This window comes from Paramacrobiotus metropolitanus, unplaced genomic scaffold, assembly GCF_019649055.1.
Source record: "Paramacrobiotus metropolitanus isolate TYO unplaced genomic scaffold, Prichtersi_v1.0 Parri_scaffold0000161, whole genome shotgun sequence".
Classification (NCBI taxonomy): Eukaryota; Metazoa; Tardigrada; class Eutardigrada; order Parachela; family Macrobiotidae; genus Paramacrobiotus; species Paramacrobiotus metropolitanus.
The window spans coordinates 86,698-113,132 of NW_026570381.1; the positions used below are offsets into that span (position 1 = coordinate 86,698).

Here is a 26,435-nt window from a genome sequence, read left to right on the forward strand (position 1 = left end):
CGAACCATAATGAGACTTTTAGTACTTCTATGGGCGCCAGAAAAGAGGGCTAGTATGGGAGCCTGGCGGGTTGTGACTATGTACGTGGTTCCATTGTGGTTCTATGGTGGTTCTATGGAGGTTCTATGGCGGTTCTATGTGGTTCTATGGGCGCCAGAAAAGAGGGCTAGTATGGGAGCATGCCGGAATGTGACTATGCACGTGGTTCCATTGTGGTTCTATGGTGGTTCCATTGTGGTTCTATGGTGGTTCCATTGTGGTTCTATCTGGCTCTATGGGCGCGAGAAAAAAGGGCTAGTATGGGAGCATGCCGGGTTGTGACTATGTACGTGGTTCCATTGTGGTTCTATGGTGGTTCTATGGTGGTTCTATGGCGGTTCTATGTGGTTCTATGGGCGCCAAAAAAGGGGGCTAGTATGGGAGCCTGCCGGGTTGTGACTTTGCACGCGGTTCCATTGTGTTCTATGAAGGTTCTATTGCGGTTCTATGTGTTCTATTGTGATTCTATGTGGTTCTATTTGTTCAGGTGGTTGTGTCCTAGTCTGTTGGTTTAATCCCCATAGAACCACTTAATGTCCTAACTTGGACATTCTATGGAAATTTTTGTTGCTGTCCGCAGTTTGCTGTTTAGGACAATATTATGTTAGGATTCAGAAAACATAATTTTTGGGAATTGAGTTGTGAGTTTTGTTCTGGTGCCGAGATCCGCTTTAATGCCGAGTGAAAAGCGTCAAATATTTCAAAACTTTGTTATTACACGTAAGCAACCGTACAGACCCGTACCCAATATTGTAAAATGACCCTGTCTCTCAGCTGTTAAGCGCAGGCTTTGTTAGCTTGTTTTTATAACTGTTAGCGGGTTTTTTTACGGCATCGTTATTGTGTGACGACCACCTAATTAACCTTGACAAAATGTCAAGAAGAATAGTATGAGTTGCTTGGTTTAGTTTCGCGCAGAGCCTGAAACGGACGACGGGTTTTGTCTTAAAAAATCAAGAAATCCATTAACAATACAAAATTTCATACACAAAGTAACCGAAACCTTTTTACACGGAAGTTGTCTAACGTTTCTCAATGGATTTAAACTTAGTCGTCTTGCGCAAGGTACAGTGAAGTTTTACAAACATATTTATTACATTAACGTATGCAATGCGTTTTAACACACACTATTTCCACTTCCGTTGATAAATGCGCTTTTATGAAACTTTCCTATTGGAATTTTGCATGGTGAAAATTATGAATGTGCCTTGAGGTTAATTAAATTCTGCAAAAAGTGTTGTGCGATCTGTGACCTCGGGCCAGGGTGCATCACCCAGAGACCATACTGTTGTAAGTTAAAAAGTGCATGCCGACTGGAGTAACGCCATTACCTCAATTATGATCGTATCAGGCTAGATGCAAGTGAGTGTCAAATGAAAGTTAGGAATTGTTTGCTAGAATTCAAGTGCCACCTAATATTTCCTTTCCCATTTTACTTAATATCGAATACGCACGGGCATTCTTAATTTACCCTTGCAGTTTTTAGACGAAGTTGAATTAAAAATTGGAAACCGTTATGGGCACCCTTTAAGCCAACGTTTATTATAGGCAGCAGGCACCCATTCTATATCACATATAATGTGAAATAATATTATTTACATATTTCGACATTGATTTGTTTTTTTATACGTACAGTAAAAACGTAAAAACTTGCTATGGGCAAAAGGTGAATTAATTGTGCTGCACAGTCATGTTAGGAATGCAACAGTAATTTTGTGTTCAATACCGGCAAATAACATATTACGGCGGGTTCAATCAGCCCTCCTCCACCGGGGCCATCGAAAGCAATGGCCCCTGATTTACTCTCCCTATCACTCGAAAATGTCGATGACGTAAAGGATGACCTTTCTTCCGCAGAATTCGAGAAAGATTTTAAGACATACTGACGCCACTTTCCAAAAGTTCATAATTATACGGTCCGGGACCACTAAGAGAAGAAAGGCGGAAAAATCTCCGGAAAAATGGCCGGTGGATTTTTTCATCCATGTTATATCCTCACCTATGTTCAGGCAGAAAATTAAGGTACAAAAATAGAAAACCTTCATACGGAAGATGGAAGGGTTAATCATGTTTTAACAGGAATACGTGTGCAAGATCCAAACGCTTTCGTGAACGTGGTAATGAGTGACGCCGGAAAAGTCAGTAACAATACTGTCATCACATCTGAAAAAGGAGTTTCTGGATGCCTCACAATAGAAGACGCGGTACCAATTCGTTCTAGAATGGCTGATTTGCCAATCGTCCTATTATCGGCTGGAAAGCCTGATAGACTTAAGTCGACGCCAAAAAAATTAATGTTTATTACAGTATAATGTTATCTACTATAAATAAACCTGTATTGTAATCTGAAAACAGTGAATCTATTATATATTATAATGTACTAATTTGCAAAGGTCGGATGCCTGTAATAAACAAGGTGGGAAAAGGGGTGCCTTAAATATACGGGAGCTTTAAGGGGTGCCTGTAAGGTACCTTGAAAATTTGGCTCCTTCGCCTTAACTTCAGATTTTGCGTAAAAGGAAAAACTTGTAGCTCGCCAAAAATGCGGGTTTAATTTCTGTTTGTTTCTCGAAAACCGCTTACTGCGCCGTAAGCTGCTTAAACTCGTTGGATGGATCCTTTCTGTGTGTACAATTTTATTAGCTGCTGAAACCATTGTAACTTCTCTTTGAAAACCGAAGCGGTGTTTGTTTGCGTTTGAGACGAGCAGATTTGTGCCGAAAGTTATCTTTGCGGCTCGAAAAGAGGAGAACACTAAGTCCCCCATGCCGGACACCACTGAATTCGTTCCGGCAATAATGTCCCCCATGCCGGATACTAGTAATTTCGTTCCGGCAGTAATGTCCCCCATGCCGGACACCACTAAATTCGTTCCGGCAATAATGTCCCCCTTGCCGGACACCACTAAATTTGTTCCGGCAATAATGTCCCTCCATGCGAGATACCAGTAATTTCGTTCCGGCAATAATGTCCCCCATGCCAGATACCAGTAATTTCGTTCCGGCAGTAATGTCACCCATGCCCGAAACCTGAAAATTTATTTCGGCAGTAAAGTCCCTTGGGTGACTGATGTCTCTTAGCTGTTTTGGACTGGTAACGCTGTGGTAACGCTGGTGGCAGTTTTTCAAAGGTCACCGATCGACCTGAAAATCAGCTTTCTGTTGTAGGTCCCCCACGTCACCATTCTGACCAAAGGGTTACCGTTTTGGAGATGGTGGCAGGGGGGACACGGCAAAAATGTCCGGGGGGACAGGGGGGACATTTTTGCCGGTCACACACGTGTATTCATCGAGGTCCGGGTAGTCCGCGTGAAACCAATTCTCAATACGGAGTTCCGCAGCGGGTGGGCATTTCTCCAGTGGCCATCGCAGAATTAGAGTACGCGATGTCCGAGTTATGAATCTGGTCACGAGTTGCTCAATCTTGCGGCGCACCACAGCAGCATAATCCGGTCTAGACGACTTGTTTGACTCTCTCCAGCCATACGTTTCCAGTTTGAACAGGTCATTGGCGATGGTTCGTTGGACTGACGGTGAATGAGCTATGGCCTTCCATCGCTTGCAAACGCTAATCAATCACAACGGTCAATGCATGCCGAGCAAGTCAAAATAAAATTATTTAAAAAAGTGCAGTACAAAGTTATTGTAGTACGACTTAGCAGGATTTCGAGCATAGGCTGCTGCATAGGACTAATAATCAGCGAATTTTTCTGATCTTGAAATCATTTTTTATTATTGTTTTCTGACTACCGCTTTAAAAATGTTTGCTGTGACATCGAGTATTCCACGATTTCTCGACAGTCAGCTATGCACCTGATCAGAAAAACACAATTTCCAATACTGTATTTGTAAAACGAATAAACACCTCACAAAACACATGAGACCTCAACGTATGGTTGTTGTAGTGTTACAGTTTCTCCAAATCGCTAGTTTTGAGTTACTGCAAACCGGTGTTTCTGGGAATAATAATATCCTCATTATCCTTTACCCTGGTGGGCTTACATCGAGCAATCGGAAATCTCGAAAATGTCCAAGAAAGAGAAAACACGTGCTACTAGTTCAATGGGCAAAGTATGGACGAAGCATGGGGGTTCAAGGGCGACACCCAACTGCTTAGTATCGGTTGTGCACCGATGTATTTTATCAGAACCATGAACTGCCATTTCCAAAGCTTCGAACGAAGTGGAATATTGGAGCGTGGATTATTTGCCCGATAACTAAACCCCCATTAGAAACCTAAAAAATGGTACTTTGACTCGGCTTAGTCGGCCGAAAGTTTTTCGCTGAGAAATCTCAACTGTATCGTCATGCCCTTCACAAAAATGGTAACATGGTCCCGCAACCCCGTGGAACTGAAGTGCTGTCGTTATCTGAAACGAAATCAGCACATGCATTATGCATTATTTTACTCAGAAAACTGTTCTAACGAGCAGAAAACACGATAGAGCATTCAGAGTCAGCTTATTGGTATATATAATCATGTAAATCTCATATCCAGTCACTACTGGAGTTATATTTTTCAAACGATTTCATTAACCGAAATACAGCCGTACCATGTGCTTCAAGTTATTTTGATATGCTTACCAAATACACGCACGCCAACTTGTGACCAAATCGATGCCCAAGACGCTTGGTTTTTGTTAGTAAGATGAAAGATCGTGCATCATCACAGGGAGATGCAAAGCCACATCCCAAATGCCGGCTGCGCAATAAAAAATATCAAGCTTTTAACTAAGTACCAGTTCATTGTAGCACGGCTTCACAACTCATAAGCGTCTGGCAAGAACCGTATTTCAAATCCGTACGTGTAGTTACTATCAAACCTAATGGAAACATTATACACCTGAATGTCACCTTGAAATCATGCAACATTCACGACAAATACGGCGTGATCCATACGGCGTGGTGCAGACGGCAAAGCGATACATGCCAAGTAAAATAAAAGCAATGAGATGACTCAGATCTTACCGGGAATGCTTTATCTGTACACCATCGCTAACAATTGTAAGCAGCTGAGTTGTACTGCACTTGCTTAAAATAATTATACACTTTGAATTCCAGTCGCGCAGCGTACAGGTGCGTACCGCAAAACATTCTCGTACAATGTTGGTTTAAACTTTAACGAAGGCACATTATATCCCTATAAGCCAGTGTGATACGTTAGCGATACACGAACATAGTGTACACATATAATAATTATATATACAGGAGGCAAAACCAGTCTACCCGAACCGTCTCCCTGTACTGCTGCCGGTTCCAGGTTTACGTAGTGACTAAACATGGTGCTTATGAACCGCGCCTGACTTAGCCGTATGTATGTATTGCCGTAACTTCACACTCCAGTCGGGTGACGGCAGCATTGCCGTGAATTGGTTCGATTAAAACGGTTTTTCCCCCTGTATACAAGCATGCAGCCAATTTATTACAACCCCTGTTCGTCGCCATTACCATTTGCTACTTCCTATTTTTCCAGACACACAACTAGGGTGGATAATAATATGATAATTACTTTCGCAAGTTATGAATCAGACGCTCCAGATTTTCCGCTGATGCATCGCTCAGAACAGTGCATCGGCACACTAACAACTATCCGGCTGACCGACAACTTGCTGGCGACTTTTTGCTGACCGACGAAATGATGACCCGACAGTTTGTTGAAACAACAATTCGCTGAAAAACTTTTTGTGAACACCGACGACTTGCTGACGACATTTTGCTGACGTGAGAAACCTAAAAAACCTAAGAGGCCTAAGAAAACTAACAAACCCAAGAAAAAACAACGAGAAGTCAAAAAAACTAAAAACCAAAGTATCGAACCGAAAAACAAGTTGTCAGTCAGCAGAAATGTTTCGACAAAACGTCGGTCAGCCATTTAGCAGAAAAGCAAATTGTCGGTCAGCGAGTCAGCAACATGTCGGTCAGCAAATTGTCGGTCAGTGAATTGTAGGCCGGCGCATCGACGTGCTACCAGGAACCGGCATCACGTGCGAAATGATTATCACTGCAGCACCTCATACGAAATATACAAGCCCATCCAACAATTCTTTGACCGCTGTAAGCGCAGCGCATATAAATCGCGCACAGTAATGCAAATACGCATCGTAGTGTAGTGGCAGATATATTTATAAAATCATATTCAACCAATAATAATATATTAGATCACAATTAATCACCGATAAAGCCATCATCACAGTTAAAATTATCAGGTTAATCAACAAAACCAAACAGATCGCAGTTAGAATTATCACAGTTAAATTATCAGTAATTACAAAAGAAACAGATCAGTTTATGAACTACCATCCATAAAACCAAATATGGAACGAAATATCAGTACTCAATTCGAGCGCCACCCGCGTGGAAGACCTTCTCATATCGCACTGGAATAGATTTGTAAAGATGCTGGCAGAATTCTGTTGTGGCAGACATCACCCAGGCTTCTCTTATCAGATGACGCAACTGCACCAGGTTTTGTGGCTGGAAACGGGTGATATATTGTTTCATCACAGTCCACAAATTTTCTATCACGTTTAGATCCGGAGACCGCGCGGGCCAGTCGGCCAAAATGATTCCCTCTCTCTCAAAAAAATTTCGTACACTAGCCGCCGTATGGATTCTTGCATTGTCTTGAACGAATGTGTAACCGCGGAGAGTCCATGGTCCTGGGCCGTCCATTGCCGGCAACAGCGTCTCGGTAAGCAGGTCCTCATATTTTGCCGCAGTTTGAGTGCCGTCTAAAATCCGGATGCACAGACCGCCTTCCGCTCCGATGCAGCCCCAAATCATCAGCCCCTTTCTTTCTCGCACCCGTGGAACCTGCAAGTCCGGTCCAAAACGATCTTCATCTCGCGCTTTCCACATCATAACTTTCCCTCCCTGAAGCGTAACGTACATTTCGTCGCTGTGCAACATCACATAAAATGGTGATGGCTGTAGGGCATCCTCCCGCGGGCGACGCTTCCATTCTTCGAATAAGTACAACTGCGCAGCTACGTATTCCAGGCGCTTGCGTTTGTGGTCTTCTGTCAAATCATCCCGAACAGCCCCTACCTTGGACCATCCTGCATCCTGCAGGCGCGCATGAATACTTGACCGACACAATCCGTCTGGATGCAGCGCGCTCCATGCAGCGGCGATGTTGCGTAGGGAATCGAACCGATGTTCTCTAACAAACTGCAAGAGCTCTTCGTCTTGCTCTGGAGATGTGCTTGATTTTCTCCCCCGTGGCTTGCGATTGAGGAGCAACCCACTGTGCTTATCAAATCGGGACAACACATAGATAATCCAGGATTTGCTTTTGTTAAACATTTTAGCAAGGGAAGATAAGCTATGAGTCTGTCGAGCTCGATGGACTGCAATCGCCAACGTCGAATCAATCATCTTTTGCCCGGGCATGTTGCAATCAGTAATTTGAAAGTAATATGGATATTACCACCGCGATATTGTATTGCAAAGCAAAGATAATACTGTTACAAAAGCATAAAATTAATATCAATTATGATGGCAATAAACAATGCTAAACATATTACAATGTATATCACAGATACAGTAACTGCAACACATGCAGATTTGTTGATTATTTACGCTGAATGCGCAGACCCATGTGGCGTGACCTGTCGAAGCACATTAAATGGCTCAAGCCCACGTTTCTTTAAATTCCCGCTTACAGCGGTCAAAGAATTGTTGGATGGGCTTGTACAACGCGCTGCCGTGTGCGCCACAATAGGCGTCTTTAACCGTTTGCAGGAGTGAGAGCACCTCTCTGTTTTTCCGTCTCTGCTTTCTCACTCTTATTCAGCTCTCTGACTAGTGTGTATTATAAAGTTCTAAACTAAATTCATTAGTTACCGCCAGGGTTTTCCTTGTCTATCCTGACAGTCAGGTGCTTAAAGTCGGCGAAACTTTCCTGTCGTCGACTATGCAAGCCCCGGATGGACAGTTGGCACATGAGCCAAAGGCCGTGTAACCACTGGTCTTCTGATTAGGTTGCAAAACGTTCTGGCTGTAAGGCGATCAGATCTACGGAATTAGCCACGGTACGTAGTACCAAATTTGTGTATAGGCATGAAAAATTTCAATTTCGCATGTAAACGCACATATACAAACATGACGATTGTTTTCACCCAAACCACGGTCCGGAAATTTGTTCACATTTTAGAACGGATTTCAAATTTTTTAAAAATTATTTTAAAATTTGAAAAAATGCTGCAAATTTGGCTTGGTATAAAACGATCTTTAGACATTCGTCCATTTATGCGCAAATTCAAAGAAGATCGGTTTATAAGGAGATCTTTGGCGCATAAACGGTTTTCACGCCAATACGAAGAGTCAGACATCTTTCTCAGTCGGCTGGTATACGGCCAGTGCAGCGCACCATGGCGCATAAGTTATGATTCATAGAGATAAGAACGGGTATTTTAAAAAACGGAGCTGTGCGGCGCGGTATCTTGAATACGTGCGGTATAGTTGTTTTGACCATACAGAGCGTAGATAGGCTCCGGATCGTGATGACACACGTTACCAGTCGTTTCTACTGCGCATAATGCACAAAAAACCTACGTAGGCGTTGGAAGACACCCGAATGTCTGAATCTGAGCAATGTATACAATTCATCCGGCTACAGAATGTCGTAAACCGTACCAAAAATGTGTTTAGGAGTGCGCGAAAGTGGAAGTTTTCGTGTGTGAACGCGAATTCGGTACAATGTACCGGGCCACTTCCCTTAAGGCAGTGCTTGCAATGTATTGCAGTCTTGCAGCGTCTGCTTGATACATTTATTACGAAGAGTCAGACATCTTTCTCTGTTGGCTGGTATACGGCCAGTGCAGCGCACCATGGTGCATCAGTTATGATTCATAGAGATAAGAACGGGTATGTTGAAAAACGGAGCTGTGCAGCGCGGTATCTTGAATGCGTGCGGTATAGTTGTTTTGACCATTCAGAGCGTAGATAAGCTCCGGATCGTGATGACACACGTTACCAGTCGTTTCTACTGCGCATAATGCACAAAAAACCTACATAGGCGTTGGAAGATACCCGAATGTCTGAATCTGAGCATTACTTCGAAATATTATGCGACGCCGGACTTCAGGCATTTAATAGGCTTTTTTTCGGCCCGCGCTCAAGCTCTGACTCTGACTCAGACTCTGACCGCTCAAACTCTGACTCTGACTACTCAAAGTCTGACTCTGACTGTCCAAACTCTGACTCTGACTCTGACTGAATAAACTAAGAATAACTTGAGAAACCTAAGAAATTTAAGAAACCTAAGAAACCTAAGAAACCTAAGAAACCTAAGAAACCTAAGAAACCTAAAAACCTAAGAAAAATAAGAAACCTAAGAATCCTAAGAAACCTAAGAAACCTAAGAAACCTAAATAACCTAAGAAACCTAAGGAAACCTAAGAAACCTAAGAAACCTATTAAGAAACCTAAGAAACCTTAGAGTCAGAGTCAGACTTTGAGCGGTCAGAGTCAGACTTTGAGTAGTCAGAGTCAGAGTTTGAGTGGTCAGAATCAGAGTCAGAGTCAGAGTTGGAGTCTAGGCCCTTTTTTTCTGGTACAGCAAGCAAACGGTATTTGCCATTTAGGTATCGCAGCAGCGAATGGATGGATGGATACGTGTATGGATGGCTGGCTACCCTCATGCTTAAACGAACTGCGGCAATTACACTATTGCGTAGCTTAATAATACGAGTGCTAAAGTGGAATTGTTTGTGCGTGCTTTTGTGAGCTTCAAAAAATTAGCATCGCACAATTCGCAGTCTAACATTGACACTCAGCAGATGTCCACTGTTCGTTTCATTTTGTCGCATACGGAGAAGTTGGCACTATGTTACTGTATGCCGCTGCTGCTGCAATCGAAGGTGCACGAACACAGCTCGTTACTACTGAAATAAGTCTGTTGCCCAATGAAACTGCTGATCTTTTGAAGGCCCTCAAGTGGATCGAACCGAGGACGGTTCATACAGGTTGATCGAGGGCGACATTATTGACAGATCTCCGATTAACGATTACAGTCGAGGCTCATCTGTAGACGAAGTAACAAAAAGCGCATACTTAATTTTACTTCAGCAGCTTTAAGTTAGCAAACTTGTAGTAAGGGGGATCCATAAATTACGTACGCAGCGAACCAGGGAGGGATGGGTCCAAAAAGTGTGACAAGCTGTGACGGCCTCGACGAACCCAGGGGGAGGGTGTGGTCAGCTCCATGTATTACGATTGAACGAACCAGGGGGGAGGGGTCAAGCAAACGTGACGGACCACTACGAAGGGGGAGGGAGGGGTGAAAAAATCGTGGTTTCCTGCGTACGTAATTTATGGATGTCCCCTAATTTTGGTCTCGAATGGCCTAATGATCTCTAATCGTCCTAGCGTTTTCACGCAGTAGCATTTTTCACGTCCTTCGAGTAAAACATCCGGCGAATGTTATTATGTAATTGATGAACCGACTAAAACTCTCGGGACCGGTAGCTCTCGGGACCAAAGTAGCGCCTGCCGTAAATTTTGTTTGCGTTTCCGACGCGGCCGTAAAGCCCCGAGTGGATAGTCAATTTGCAGGCCTCCGCTTAGCTGCTCGACAATTCGCTCACCGGCATATCGCTGATTAACACAACTTGTGGACCGACAATTCGCTTTTCTACAATTTTGTTGCCAGATTTTTTGCGGAAACCATTTTGCTGACCGAAGGTCTGCTTTTCGGCCAGGTTCTACAGTTTTTTCGTTTCTTGAGTGCTGTTATTCGGTTTTTAGGTTTGTTAGTATTTTATTAAGTCCCTACATTCTTTCTGACTTCTCGGTTTCTTAGCCTTGGTCGTGTTTCTGTTGGTGTTCTTAGGTTTTCTTAGGTTTTCTTAGGCTATCTTCGTTAATCTTTCTTTCTCTTGTGCTTTTGTAAGGTTTCTTAGGTTTCCTCCAGTTTTTTTAGGTTGTTTAGGTTTCTTGGGTTTTTAGCGCGCTTGTGAAGTTGATCTGTTGGTCATCAAAGTACCGTCAGCAAAGTGTCGGTCTTCAGCAAAGGTCCTTCACCCAGCTGTCGATCATCAAGTTGTCGTTTCGTCAAACTATCGGGTAAATCTTTGTCGATCAGCAAAAGGTTGTATCAAATTGCCTGTGTGCCCCAAGGTCGGGCAGTTCAGTTAAGCGAGCTTTCGTCTTCCACTTCTCCTGAGCTTCGGTGAGATCAACCGCCGGTCGTTCGGGAAGCAGTAAGGATACTATTCCGGTTACGGAATGAATCGAGGCTAGAAAAGCCGGGAGCGCTAATTCTTCCGATCGGCGTATACCAATACCACCTCTGCTAACCGGCAGGCTTGCTTGCCGCCAGCTCGGATGATCGTGATTGGTTCGGACATTGCACAGCAGTTGGAAGCAGGAACGTAGCACTTGATCGATCTTGAACAATTGATGCGGATACTTCCAAGCATTGCAGCACCGTAACATACAAATGATCTTGGGCGCACCAAGGCAGTGTCTCAATAGGTATAGGGCATGGTGACGAGGAAGTACAGAGTAGCTGCATCCTCTCGGACGCAGTAGTTAAAGCCGCCGCTTTCTCTGGAGCGATCGCTTCGTCCAAAACAGGAGCTCCTAGCAGTGTCAGATTAGAGCTGGTCAACAACTTTCAGGCTGGAGCGCGTTCTCACGGAAGATCGTACGCCGTGCGGCAGGCGTAATGACTAAACTTCGTTACACCAACACGACTCCAACTAACACGTATGGGAGGATGTAAGAATCGTTCCGACATTCGGACCCGAGAACGTTTTCGTCCTTGCTTACCACTCTTGACATAAACTGGGCCAAAGGTTAAAGAACAACTTGCGAGAAGGCAGTATCGGGAAAGGCGAGCTTGTGTCAAAACTGATCCATGTTGGCTTCTCGCTAGTAAAGGACTGGACTGGCCTAGCTGTTAAAACCAGCCTTTCTATTTCAAGTGTTACAGCCGATAAAAGTTAAGAAACAATCAACCAGTGAAGACGTGAAATACAACACTGGAGCCGCCTGACTTAATTGTCCCGCGGTGTTTCCGGATGAAAACCATTTATGCCATATTCTGCTGCAACTGTACAAGCAATATTTATGTACCAGCTTTATTGACGTTCCGACCACCAAATTTTATGGACAACAGGGTTTAGCTTCGCCTCGGTCTTATGGTGCTAGCGTAAGTGATGTATTTTCCTGTTAAGTAAACAGCCAGAAAACAATGTTATGAAAACCAGGTTAAGAGGTTAAACCCTTAGTATCTCTGCAGGCTCCAGTGCATGTAACCAAAGTTACTTTCGATATACATTCACGTTTTAAGCAAGCAATAGCTAACCAAGTAACAGCACTGTAAGCCTGCGCTGGGAGGCCGGTATCGAGTAACAAGGATCGCTCAAAATTTTTGAATAAAATTTTTGGCTAGGCGGTTAGTCCTTCGCTTCACTGGATGTACTACTTTGAACGTCGTCCGACGGCGCCTCCGTCTGCGGCGTGGTACTAGCCGACTGCCGCGTGGTACCAGCCGACTGCCGCGTGGTACTAGAAGTACGATTCGTTCGATGCGTAGGCAAAAAGTTGGTTTTGTCTTCCAATGCTTTGCGGCGCTTCGTCTCCGGCTGCGCCTCCGACTGCGCCCCCGCCTGCGCCTCCGCCTGCACCCCCGGCTGCGCCTCCGACTGCGCCCCCGGCTGCGCTTCCGCCTGCACCCCCGGCTGCGCCTCCGACTGCGCCTCCGACGGCGCCACCGACTGATTGTACGAAAGGTATTGCTGATTATACTGGTCGCAAATCGAATCGATTACTGATACTGCCAGATCAATTGCTTCCACCGGGTCTTCATCCAGTTCAAAGTATTCTGTGAACCCTCTGATATCATCCTGCCGTGGACTCCACCAATAATCTAACAATTGGTGAATATTCCATTCAGAAGACCATCGAAGATATACAGGACTCATATGAAAGAGCACATATTCTTCCTTGTTGCACTTTGAGAGCTGTTTCACTCGCTTTCGGGGATCTTTGGCTGAGCCTATTTTTATCCTGACTACGCCATTTGCATCTATATGTAGAAGGGCGTAAATGTATCCGTGCGCTTTTCCTAACTTCTCTGTAGGCGTCCACTGGTTCTGTTCCCTGAACCCTCCAACCCCCAGGTAACGCGACGCTTCATAAGCGAAGTTATTTTCGAACCATTTGTGGATATCGAGTATGTTACGGGTAGTGTGCGGATCCGCAAGCATTGCATTTGCCGCCTGGAGTCGCAGCTCGGACACCGAAGGATTACCGGCCGCCAGCTTGGATAAAATGTCGTAGCCGCAGTCATACCGGTTGCCCTTTCCATCGCCTGCTCCTGTTGTGTTCCCTTCGGTTTCCAAGCCATCTCCGTCAGCGTCCACCAGCTCGTAATGCCCGATCCCGTTTGCTTCACCGGGCTTCGGTGGAGTGTACACGACAATGCGCACACCAGCTTTTTTCTCGTCTTTTGTTGGCCTGCCCGTCGCATTTTGCACGATTTTGACATTGATTTTATAGAGTTTTGCAAGCACGAGCAATGTCGGATTATCTATGGCCTTGTTATCGGCAATCGCTTTTGCCAGTTGCAAGATCTCGGCGCTGTTTTCTGCATCAGAGTTTATTCCGCCTTCTCGTGAGCGCTCAAGGGCTTCTGTTATACTAGCGATCAATTCTCGCCGCTGAAAGCTGATCATATATTCTTTAGCGTTCATTTCAATTTGTCCCTTGATTGTTCGTCGGCGGTCGATGAATTCGGGATCTTTCGAGTCCTGAGCTTCGCTTACCACGAAAAGTGTTTGCAGTTTTTCTGAAATGCTGCGCACGATAGCACCGGCCACTTGCGACATCACGGGTGATACAAGGTGCGAGTTGGCCGTTCGGATGATGTGACCGACAACAAGGTCGCTGATGGCTTTGTGCAGGACACTCATTTCTGTCTTAACTTGAGCTTTTTCAAATTCCTTTTGCCTTTCTGACAATAACTTCAAGACGGTTTGCAACAGATTACTTTCTGTTGCATCTAGAAGAGCTCCCATATTCTGGAAATCATTGACATAATTCTCTTTCGTGCAGATTCTGCGGACTGCCTCGGCAGACAAATCGTTCTTGCTGAGCAGTATTTGTCGGAACACCTCGAAGTCGTCTTTGAGTTTGGTATTCATTTCCGAAAACACTTTTGAGATAATATTAGCAATTTCCTTGAAACCGGACCAAGCACCCCAGCACATCGTCACATTGCTGTAAATGCTCCCCAGAAAATTCGGATCCGAAAGGATTCCGTCAGCCAACGGCGCGCCGACGGAATTCCACCACGCACGCCATGCCGGCAGTTGTGGATTCATTGTCGCTTTTACCAGTCGTTCCAGTTTGCCCTGCACATTCTGCGTCGTCTTTGATGTCGGAAGGTCCGCATCGAGCATTCGGTGTTGTACCCACGTTTTCACCAGAACTGCTTTGAATTCCGGATTGGCAAATCCGTTTTCGATTCTCAGTTCGACTTCCTTTTCGATTGGGCCGCGAATTTTTTCGAAACAGAATCCAGACAGTTTGTCATTAAGAATCTTCAGGCCGATACGGCCGCCGGTCTCGGCAGTCCGCACAGCGATGTGCTTGACTGCCAGGATCTTCAGGTTGGCGCTTAAAACACCAGAAAAGTCGTTACATGTGGTGTTCGCGATAAGGAAAAACTCTATATACATTTGTGATCTCTGTGAGCTTGGCCTTCTGGCCTTCAACGGCAAATTATTCAGAAGGCAACCAAACGTCCGTAACCGACCAAAACCTCCAGACGACTTAGACCGGCGGACGTTTTGTTTGTTAAACCGGTCGAAACGCCAGGGTCCAAAAAAGGTGCGCCGTAAATTTTGCTTATCTATTTCTCGCTTCGTTTTCAACGTGGACAACATGTTTGCGAAATTTTGTAAGCATGGAAACTTTTGTTCGAGTATGTTATGAGTCCGGATGAATTCTATTCCTGCCCGGACACTTTGGTCGAAACAAAAGTGTCCGGGCAGGAAGACTGAGTGTCCGGGCAGGAAGATTAAATTTTGAGTTGGGCGGTAAGATTTTGTGGCGGCCCGAAAGCTTCGACAAAAGTATCTGGGAAAATTCGCTGCGATGGTAGTGTCCGGCGATGTATAATGACAAGAATTATACTGAGGCCTACTAGGGCTTGTTTCTTGTTGAGAATAATAAAAAAGGTGGGAAGTTCACGGTGAACTTTTCTGTTGTTCTCGGACGTTTCGTTTCGTTCGGCGTAACGACGGAAACGCCCGTCGGGAACCTTAGCCGGGAAGTGCGCCTATTTTAATCACAGGTCTCAAGAAGCCGTACTTTGTTTTTGAGTTTTCCCAGAAAAAAGCAACCGTATTTGGTGACTGTAGAGGGTATGCCAAGTAGCGGCTGCTAGTAGCTGACTTCTAAACAGTACTGCAGTGTGAGGAGCAGTGGCCTCCCCATTCACCCGCGCACAGGCGGCTGCTAAGTTGTTTTGCTGTTTTTGCCTTGCTTTTCTCCATCTACCAGATCTTCCATCTGGTAGATTCTTTGGTTGCCAGATTTCGTCGTCTGAGCTGGATGCTTTTTCCTTTGTGCCCCGCAGCAAGGTGCTGCGGTGGCCTCTGATGTGTTGTATGTGAGGAAGATAAAGTGTGCAGTGTGTTGGCCTTCAGTTTCCGTTTCGGTTCGCGCACAGGGGTGAACTAGCCGTTCATCCCCTGTTAGATGGTAGCAGATCTCGGAAGAACCATGTGCACCCTTTCGAACCCCAAGTGCGACGTCTGACGCGCCCAGTGAAAGTTCACTTTGCCGAAGCGGCAGCCCCGGATACGACGATGGACGGGAGGAATGATCCCCGCCGGAGGCCGGAGGAATACCACATCGCGAAGCGTGGTGATGGAGAGGGTGAAGAAGGACGTGAAGGATGATGTCAGCAGCAGCCAGCGAACTCCAGTCTGGCCAACTCCAGTCCGTAGCAGCTCAAGGACTGCCACTCACCGAAGCCCACGTGAACCCTGCCATCGTAGAAGTACCAGTGAGCTGCCCCACAGGGTCACCAGTGTCAAATTACCCCAAACCCCTGCCCGTTTTTCCTGGGATGACGACCTTTCCTGGACGGATGCAGTGCAATTTCCCCACCGAAGAATCGTGTTTTGGTGTTTGCAGGGTCACCAGCGCTCCAATGCCACGAACCCTTGCTCAATTTTCCTCAGAATGTGACCTTTTCGTACAGCAGAAGCAATGGAATTTATCCAGTTCCGCGTTGGACGCCATCTTTCGTCGCAGCCAGTGCAGTGACCCAGCAAGGAAAAGCAGGTCAAAAGTGGACCGGAGTCAAAGCCGAACCAGAGCGTACCGTGGGGCGAGCCGACGTGAAGCCAGCCGTATGTGACGTCTTTCCAGTACCGCAGGCACCGGTGACATCAGCTGTACAGTTTTCACGCGAAGGTGCGTTTTAAGCGAAGGTGCTAACATTGTATGTGTCAGCTTTTCCAGATCCGCAGGCACGGCCCTGCAGTGTGAAGGATGCGCATCGGCTATGTGGCTGGAGAGCTGAAGTTCAAAGCCCCAACGGGCAGCAAGGACGCCCGGGAAGACATGGAGGGGAGTTCGCGACGCCGCTCGATGCATTCGGAGGACCTTATGGGTTCCAACCGCAGGCATGTGAGGAGGAGCGGCCTCCCCGTTCACCCGCGCACAGGCGGCTGCTAAGTTGTTTTGCTGTTTTTGCCTTGCTTTTCTCCATCTACCAGATCTTAAATCTGGTAGATTCTTTGGTTGCTAGATTTCGTCATCTGAGCTGGATGCTTTTTTCCTTTTTGCCCCGCAGCAAGGTGCTGCGGTGGCCTTTAATGTGTTGTATGTGAGGAAAATGAAGTGTGCAGTGTGTTGGCGTTCAGTTTCCGTTTCTGTTAATTAACCGTTGAAAGACAAATTACCGTCGACAGTTTGCCGTTTTTAGAATTTCTTGCTTGTTTTAAAATTATCTCATATACGAAAAATGCACTGTACAGACAATATCGATATTTGTGCAAAACTTTGCACAGTACTATAATACATGCAGTATTTTGGTTACCCTAATTCGTGGTGCGGAGTGCCATATCGTAAATAAATATGGGAAAAAATGGCATGCAACGTTAAAGTTTGCAGTCATTAAGGAAATGTCGATTCTCATCCCCCCCTCCCTGACACCACCTTTGGCTCGCGCCACATTTTAAAATATTTTTGCACCACCCTTATTGACCAGCCTTTCCAACTCTTTATTTGATTTTACTGAATTCAGTGCGATTTTTTAACTGAGGCCTTGTCCCGAATTCGAAGCGAATCTCGCTATGGTACGGTTGCTCCACCGCACGAGGTGGCTGTATGCAGTGGCCACGCCTACAGATACGGTACGCGAAGCCACCTCGCGAGGTGGAGTTGCTGTATCGCAACGAGATTCGCTTCGAATTCGGGACGAGGCCTGAGTGTACATATGGTCTGCGATGCAGGCACACAATGGCGTGCCGGTGAAGTCGCAATAAAAAGCTCGAACACCAAAATAGGTGTTCAAAATAGGTGTTCAAAAGGTAGTGTTTGAACACCAAAATAGGTGTTCAGAAGCAATGTACTCGTACTACTTTTTGACTATTGCCACTCGTTTTAGGCAAGGTCTAAATGTGGCTAGATTACCGAAACGGTGGTGCAAGGCGCACGCAAAAGCCGCACACAGTTATTAATGGCCACGAATTAACTTCAAAATCTATACGCAAGAAATTTTAGAAACGGCAAAGTGTCGACGGTACTTAATTTTTAATTCAACGGTAAAGGCTCTTCGAACGGCGTTTTTCAACGGTTAATTGTGACGGTAAAGGTATTCACGGCGGCAAAGGCAAAGGTAAAGGCGAACTTGAAAAGGACAAAGTGAAAAGGCAAAGGCAAGGGGGCGGCAAAGGTAAAGTAGGCCGACTCGGCATTTACTAGTCCCAGAACGACTTTACATAATTTCAGAGGTCTGTCGCACGGCCATTTCAGCCGAGACGTCTTGCCGTCTCAAAAGTCAAATGGGAATAATTACGGTTTATCTGCATGTTTCAATTATTTGGTCTTACCGGTAGTTTGAATAATGGCAGTTTCCGCGGCTGCTGCTTCCAGAGCGCTGGCTGCTGTGCCGGTGACAAGAAACTTTGCTCCTTTGCAGCTGTTTCGCAGACTGTTCAAACCCAATGTAGTTGCCGAGATCAATAAACTTACAGCTTTTTGCGTAGCATAATCGCTCCAGCTAAAATGACGACTAGAGCACATTCTGTGAATTGTTGTAAGATCCGACATCGCTTCTGTTACAAGCGCCATTCCTACGCTGGCGCCAAAGCCAGTTACGATTAGGACACCACCGGCCAGTGCTTGCACGGAAGCTAGTGCGCAGATACTGCATAAACTGATCCATGGAATAAACTGCTTCTCATTGAACGACACGAGGAGGACGATGCCGCGGGCGCTCAGTTCGCGTATTTCCTGCAGCGGCACGTGGGTCTGCGTGAACATGTCGGGCAGTTCTTGCACTTTGGTCTGGCTTATTGCTTCTTGCGTAATCTCGGCGCGTTTCAGAACTGTGTTAGCATCATCCCAGTTCAGATTATACAATCGCATCGTAAATTTGATGTTGTGCTTTCGAAGGGCTTTTATCACGTCCTTTGCGTTATCTGTCGACATTTCGGAGAGTATAAGATTCGTCTTGTAGTTGGCAATCTCCTTGTTCCATGCTGCTTTAAGAACTTCTTTGAACGGTTCGCTCTCCTGCTGGTCCGTTTTCTCCTTTAGTCCCCGTAATGTCAGGTCGATGTTCAATTGGGCCGCAGCATGATGGTACTCCTTTCCCAGTGCTTCAATGGCACCATGCACTTCTGCTTCCCGGGCCAAGCCTGTCACTTGAACCACGGCCCAGTTGCCATTCCTTTGCTTGATGATGTCCAGCTTGTCTCGTTCACTCATTCCAGATGGAAGGATTTTGCTGATCAGCAGATGGTCATTTTCAGGGTCAGCCCATGCGACAATGATATTTCCATGCTGGAAGGCTGTCGAATTGGTAATTAAATTTTCTGCAACAGCTGCCAGGGTTTCTGATGCACCGGAGAATTCTATATCGAAACTGGTAACACAGACCTTCTCGATCTTGTTGAACCGGAAGGGTAACTTTCCTTCTTTTTCAAAATCGCGATGCATTTTAAGAACTCCAACGCTAACTTCGGGAACTTTCTTGAACAAATCCAGCTTGGAGTCGTCGAGCAGACTTGAGATGTCGGCGGACTCGCAGTGCAAGGACACTTTTAACGATCGCTTTAGCTGCGACGCAGCTGTCCCCGGGAGAGAACCCTTAAGTAGTGAAGCAGTCGTTTCTGTGAGCGATCCCTTAAGCAGCGAAGAAGCCGTTCCCGGCAGCGATCGCATAAGTTGTGAAATATCCGTCCCCGGAAGCGTCTGTACCGCTTGGTCGTTATCGCCACAATCGCTATAAACCGTTTGGTCATGGAAGGTTAAACTAAACTTCTCGAAGGATTTTATCTTGTCATCGAGATGGCGTTCTTGTGATTCCTTTAGAAGAAGATCGTTTGACAAACGCATCATGTATCTGTTTGACTTCGCCTCGTATTCCAGGTTGACTTTTCGCAGTGACCTTTCCGTTGCGTCGATATTGGCTTGAATAATGTTGATAAAATAGCCCAGAAGGTTGGCTTTCTGTATAAGCTGTTGGAAAAGCGGTGTGTCAGAGTCCGATCCCGGAGGAAGCTGCCTTTGCGACAAAGCCTGCATCATGTTAATTGTGGACATTTCTTTGTACAGCAGACTGAGGACGCCATTAAATTCTTCAATTGCTTCGCTCTTGTAATTCGATGATTTGCGTTGTTTCAGCGAGGCTGCGGCAAGGCCCATTTTGGCACCGACAGAACATAGCGGATCCATTTGGACTGCGATTTTATGATATTCCGTAGCGTCAGCGTACTTTTCATTGAGGTAATGGAAATTGCCTGAAAAAGTTGAGCATAGTCACTGTACGAATTAACTTTGGGCTTGATACTCTTCGGTACTCTTTTTAGCGTGGCTGCAGTTTCACGGCGATGCATAAAAGCCGTAACCACAGAATGTTGAAAGAAATATAAAAGCGCGCTATAGTGAAGGAAAGTTACACTGGATGTATGCGAAGTTCGTACCAGGTTCCTGACGAATTGTTAAAGAGCAAAAAAAGTACCACTCATTTCGCAGATGTACGAGATTACTAGGTGATCGTATTCTTTTCGTCAACTGTAGGTTTGACTTACCTAACTGCACAAAGTAGAAGGCGTTATGAGAGGCTTTGATCAGTTCTTGGTTATTCCCAACTTTCTCCAGCGTCGTCTTGAAAGTATGGAATTTTGCGCGTGCTTGTTCGCTGTTGAGCTTCTCACGGTCAACCAGCATAAGAAATTTCGCCCACTGTTCCTCTACGGACAACAGCGTGACGGTTTCGATCAGCGAGGGAGAGCTCCTACTTCCGACACCAAAGCACAACTGCGCCGTATCTTTAATTTGGTCGCTTATGTTTTTCAAGAAAATGCACTGGATTTGCAGTTCATGACGAACCATGTTGTAGTACTCACAGAAGTTCTCGAAAAGTTCACCTTTCATCTGGATATGTGCCAGTTCCCTGTCTCGGAAATCCTCTAACGTTCGTTTTTCTTCAAGGTCGCGCTGGTGTTTATAATCGGAACGTGGGTCACCAATGATAATCAGCTGTCCCGTGCCTTTGTTGCCTTGACGCGATGTTCGACCGAACGCTTGCTCTTCCGTCCTCTGACTGCACGGTAGAAACGTGAGGCACACGTGCAGTCCACCGTATTCTTCGATCTCTGTCGTCTTGAGATCGGTACCGCGCCCAGCCAGATTGGTCGCGACAACCACGTCACCAGGATGAAGCCGTTCGATGTGCTTTTCTTGTCCTTCTTGATTTTTTGTGTAGAGTTTAACTTTGACCTACAATTGCAAAATACAGTTCAGTGCCATGATGAACTAAACCAGATAGAGTGCTCACCTTATAACCGGAAAAAACGGATGCAATCAGATGAGCCGTTTTGATGGTTTCGCAAATCACCAACACCCCTCGCTTTTTCGACGTTTCCGCCATGGCCGTAATGAGAATTTCTTTCAACCACTGTTCCTCAGTTTCCACGCAGACATCAGGAAACTGGATGTACCGTTTGAAGTACGTTTCCGGTAGAACGAGCAGTTTGACGTGGTAGATGTTGTACATGATCTCCCGTTCATAGCTGGATCCCAGTGTCCCCGTGAAGCCGATAATGTTGGTGCCGTACTTATTGAACATGGAGTAGTTTGATAAGAAGTTGGTCGTCACGGTTTCCGAGTTGACCTTTAACGAGTGCTTCAGCTGAAGGAACTGGTGCAGACCGTTGTTCCAGTTGGTGCTGGACTGCACTACGCCGGTGGTCAGATAGTCCACCGGTTTGATCTGGCCTTCATCGACGATGTAGTGGACGTTCTCCTGGTATTTCACTGCGGCGAGTGCACTGTCAACCCACAGCGGAATTTGGTTCTGCGCAAAGTCCTTAATGTGGACCGGGAACTGCAGATCGAGCTTATCGGATTCCAGTACGGAATTAATGTATGTTTTCATGTGGTTCTTGACAAACTCCTCAAGGTTGTCCACTGCAAAGATCCGTGCTGTTTCCAAATCGACATTTGTGGCTTCCAAAATAAATCTTATGAGGTCGCGAATTGTCAGCAGTTCGTCTTGCGGGTTTGCGAACTCGTACACGAACGTGCCAATGGATTCGTCCGCTGTGATTCGGCCTTCCAGGTAGAACTGTCGCTCCCGGATGGAGAACAGGTGTGACTGGATGTGCGACAAGCGATCCCAAATGAGGCAGTACAAAACGTGCAGAGTGTCCATGCCCGGCAGAGTGGTTGACAGACGCGCAAGTTTAGCGCTGTCATCAATCAGAGCGGAATCCACTTCGTCGACGATAGCGAAGTCCGTTTTGCGACCACCCAGGGTGCCCAGTCCGCTGTACTTGTCCCGCAGATAATCAAACTGAAACTGTGCGCATTCTCCGTACACGATTTGCTGATCGTAGCACGGCTTTTTCTTGGCAACATATACGCCTTTATCGCCGTTGTGGCCGCATGTCAGCCCGAACATCTGATAGAACGGTGCCCATTCTTGCGCATCTCTTTCCGCCAGCACCGGACTACTGGTGTAAATGTCCACGGTGTGACCTTCCAAAGCCTTGACTGCCGCTAGCACCGCCACGATGGCGGATTTACCGGAGCCTGTGGCTACTTGCTGCAGCTGGCCTTTGCTTGTGTCTTTCTTCAATTTGTCCAGAGCGACCAGACAGCTCAGAATCTGCACTTTTGTCAGAACGAAATTTTTAAATTTCTCCATCGCCAGTCGCGCGATAGCTAAGGCCTCCGCTACGAACTCCGCTGGCCGGTAATCATTTTTCCTGGCAAAAGCTTGCAGCGCCCATTGGCTTATGTCCGTATCAGTCCACGTGTTCACCAGTGTGTCTGACTTGTAAACACGGCTGCGAAAATCGGCGTTGAAAATACGGAAAATCTGTAACTGCAGAATCTCCCACTCATATCCAGCTTTGACGAAACGCTCTCGTAGACAGCTCCATTTATACGACACGCGCGTGTTGTCGCGGCGAAATTCATTGACGATCTGCGCTGCCTGTTTCACGCCGTATTTGCCGTCGAAAACATTCTCACGGGTAAATTTATTCACGGTTGAAACAATCTCGGATTCGGATTTGGCCAATGAAACTGCATTGGCAAACGCGGTGAACGACGCGCCCGTTAATCGGTATTGGTACGCTTGGCCGATAGCATGTTCGAACGATTTCAGGGCGGGCGAAGCTGTTGTGCACACCGCGACAAGCTGCAGCAGACTGCGAAGTTGTACTCCATTTTTCAAGAGTTCCGTAATCACGCGTTCCATTCTCTGTCGATGAAGAATTTTTTCCGGAATGCCCTGCATAACGAAGGCGGTTCCCAGCTGCGCAGCGACCTTGTGCAGCCGTCCTGCCTTAAACGTTTGTTGTCCGAACCGATATTTTCCACCTGTCCAGTCCTTGATTGTGGTGCCCTCAAAGTAATCAATGAACCCTGTGAATTCTTGCATGTGCTCAATTTGTTCGCAGGCTGTGCAGATCGTTGTGGCCAAATCAATTCCAAATGTGGATATGAGTTGCTGCGCCAATAAGCTGAGAACCTGCGGAGATTTGGTAAAAATCACTTTTTCCGGCAATAGCTTCAAAATCACCCGTTCGGCTAGCTGTCGCTCAAAGTTCTCGCTGCTCATGCGGAGCAGGTCTGTTAACTCTGACATATCCAGTGTTTTTAATGCAGAAAGCGTTTCCGGGAGCTTTAGCGCTGAGGAAGTTAGACATGCCACTGTCAAATAATCGAAAAATTCCTCACGTTCTTCGTCACCGCGAAACTTCTGCGCTATAATCTTCACGTAATTATGTAGTTCAACAGCCGAATTGATGGAATCCGCAAAGTTTAGCACGAAATCGGATACGAGCATTAGTTGCCGCCATTTTTCTCGATCAGATCGGACCGGCTTGATGATATCAAAATCCCAGCCCGTTAAACCTAACAGAAATCCAGCGAAATCGCGATTGAATTTGGTGTCCAGCTTTAACTGTTGAGCTGACTCGTTGTCGGGAAAAATCTGCTGAAAGGCGTTGGCCGCGATTGGGTCAAAATGAATGTTGCGCTGTGCTAATAAACCGGTAATGGCAGTAATGGTTTCTGGGTTACCGGCCGGCATAACTGAATCAAACGTTCTCAGCGCAAGTACACACTGTCTTCGTACAAAACATAATGGATGCTGCAGCAGTAGAAGCAGAAACTGCAAGACTTTGGGCTGGACTGACAACTGCTTGCTGCTGCCCGCCAATTTTATCAGCGCGACCAGACACTGCAGAATGCGTATTATTCTGGTTACCGAGGGTGCGTCATCGGCGAAAGAGTTGAGGAAAACTCCGATAAATTCTTCAGGAGTGGTTGTTGCTGCTTCATCGTGCATGGAAAGTACGGTTGTCAATGCCTCCAGCAATGCATCGGCGACTGTCTCTCTTCGAGTGCGAATTTCGTGACAAAAAATTTCTATAGTTTTCGTTCGCAGTTGGCGGTTTGCACCAAGAGCCTTCAGTATCGCAGCCGATGGGATATTGTTAGCTAGAAATTCGGGAAAAGCTGGTGACTGGGTCACATCGCTTTGCCACAACCTTGTTAGCACTATCTCACCCAGCTCAAACTGCCTAATTTGGTTCTGTACATTCATCACTGCTTCTGCGGTCTTTTCCTTAGTTAACTGCTCGCATAACTGGCGAACTCTGTCCAGGCTGCCGGTTTCATTTTGGCTGTTCTGAATGGAATGTTGCTGGTCAGATGAGATGTATGCCTTCAGCTTTTCACTTAGCTGAATTCCCTTTTCCAGTCCAGTCGCTATCACCATCTGGCATCTGCCGGCAACTTCGGCATTCGTAGTGCTGAGCTGGGTAAATCCTACTGCTTCCAGCGTTTTCTCGGGCAAACGATGTATTCGCGGATAGCTCGCAATGATGCCGAGTGTTGCTAGTAAAACTTGCGGATCATTATCGCCTTCCAGGATTTTCTGCAGTCGAACTTGGCACTGCTGCGATTCGAAAAATTCAAAGTCGTCCAGTTTACAAAGCATCGGCAAATCTGCGATGACTTCCGTGTTGGTCTTGTTCTCAAGGTGCGCCAGATTGAGACTGGCCTTTACTCGCGCCGGCAACACGTGGTGCATTGATGCTAAGAACTCCGAAACCGCTTCCTTTACCGTCTTGCTGGACGCAGCAGATTGCTGCAGCTTCATTAACAGCTTGAAATCGCTATCGTCGCACAACGCCGCTTCCGCAGCGCCACTTCGATGGCATAGAACGATGAAACCGTTCAGCGCAGTTTCGATCATCTGGGCGTTTTCCAAGCTCATGGCATCCACGAAGACCGTCTTCAGTTTTTGCGGGTCCAAGTCCCTCGCGACGGACACAGAGCTGACCTGACCCGAAAGCGCCGAAAGGATATCAAGTCTCTGACGATGATTACCGCCGCTTTCCTTTCTCCAGCCATCACAGAGCTTAGCAGTAACATCACTAATTTCTGGGACCTCGAAATTGTTGTGCATCAGTTTCGTAACGATACTGAGCTTCGCACAGTTCTCCGGATTTCGGAACAAATCGGGAAACTCTCCCGAGCAGACGTTCGCTACAATTACTTGGGTGAAGCCTTTCGGCACTGGTTGATTATTTTGGACGATGGCTGAAGCCAAACGGAGCAAGGAACCTTGCACCTGTGGTTCCTCCGCATCTCTGCCAAATATACCGTCAATTATACCACGCGGGAGAATCTGCCCGTTTTCACAAACCAACAGCAAACATTCCAGGACACTCTGCACATTGATTCGCTGTCTAACGCACGACTCAAACAGCTTCTTGTTCAACATGGACATTTTTGCTCCTTGCTGGAAACAGCGTTTCAGATGTTCGAACAAACAGTTCTTTGTTCTTTGACTCAGCGGTTCGTCAAGACCGAGAGTCGGGGTTGAATAGTAACTTGCCAACAACCGTGCGGACGCAAATTCCAGATCGAACTTCTGGAAAAGGTACTGCTGAATATCTTGAATACAGATCGCTGCAAAGGTCAACAAGAAACATATTCGTTCGAAGCGTGGTTCTGTATCGAAGCGTTGCTGCACAGCATCCAACACCGCAGGATTTACGGATTGGCGAAACTTTTGCAAAACCACGGTTAAGATGTTGGCACACAGCTCGAAATTCTCACTGCCGTTTAGGAGCACATTTTCCACAGCGTTCAAGCAGTAAGCCGGCAGTCCGCGCCTCATCGTCTGTGACATCACCTGTGTGCACAAAATCTTCATAACGATTTCCTGATCGGCTTTGGCACTGGCTGATCCGTCTGCCATCAGGATTGTCGACAGTTGTTGGTGTACGGTGTCGCCGAACTCGACATCAGGGGCAGCGTTAAGCAGCACCTTTAGCACCGAGGAATTGATGGCGGTGGTAAAATCGCGGCCGCTCAGAATAATCGGTTCAAAGGTATACATCAGGGTTAGGTCGTTCAGTTCACTAGCAGTCAGGCTTTGCATTCTTTTGCTGGACATCGCCTGCTCCAGGAGGAGACAGTATGCAGCCGTGCAGTTGATCCTAACGTCGGTTACTGAGCTGGTCGTCAGCGGCACCAAAAACCACAGATATTTGTCGGTCATGTCCGAGTACCGGTTGGCTCAGTCTCAGGGTTCACCGCAACATTGACGAGCATCAGAAGGGTCTCCAGGGAATCAGTGCCCGACAGGTCAAATTTCGGATGGCTTAGAGCTTT

At 46.4% G+C, this 26,435-nt stretch overlaps 1 protein-coding gene and 1 long non-coding RNA gene across 3 annotated transcripts; both read right to left on the reverse strand.

Moving 5' to 3' along the window:
- Positions 1-41: 41 nt before the first annotated feature.
- LOC129600029 (uncharacterized) lies at positions 42-5,082 on the reverse strand. 2 transcript variants are annotated; one of them, XR_008692008.1, is made up of 4 exons: positions 4,623-5,082; positions 4,041-4,408; positions 3,241-3,606; positions 42-3,182 (listed from the first exon to the last, which is right to left on the reverse strand). It is a non-coding gene; the product is annotated as an uncharacterized LOC129600029 (long non-coding RNA). The 2 variants fall into 2 exon arrangements; XR_008692007.1 differs by having other exon boundaries at positions 42-3,606; positions 4,623-5,063.
- Positions 5,083-14,528: 9,446 nt separating this feature from the next.
- Positions 14,529-26,435, reverse strand: LOC129600024 (uncharacterized). Its single transcript, XM_055498407.1, has 4 exons — positions 21,073-26,435; positions 20,324-21,014; positions 18,119-20,032; positions 14,529-14,666 (listed from the first exon to the last, which is right to left on the reverse strand). The coding sequence occupies exons 1-4, from the start codon at positions 26,320-26,322 to the stop codon at positions 14,656-14,658; spliced, it is 7,866 nt and encodes a 2,621-aa protein (XP_055354382.1). The 5' UTR covers positions 26,323-26,435; the 3' UTR covers positions 14,529-14,655.

Coding starts and splice junctions, on each gene's coding strand:
- LOC129600024 (XM_055498407.1), bottom strand. CDS start 26,322: ATGACCGACAAATATCTGTGGTTTTTGGTGCCGCTGACGACCAGCTCA. Junction 21,015..21,072: donor CCGTTTTTTCCGGTTATAAG/GTGAGCACTCTA, acceptor TTGCAATTGTAG/GTCAAAGTTAAACTCTACAC. Junction 20,033..20,323: donor CTTCTACTTTGTGCAGTTAG/GTAAGTCAAACC, acceptor CAACTTTTTCAG/GCAATTTCCATTACCTCAAT.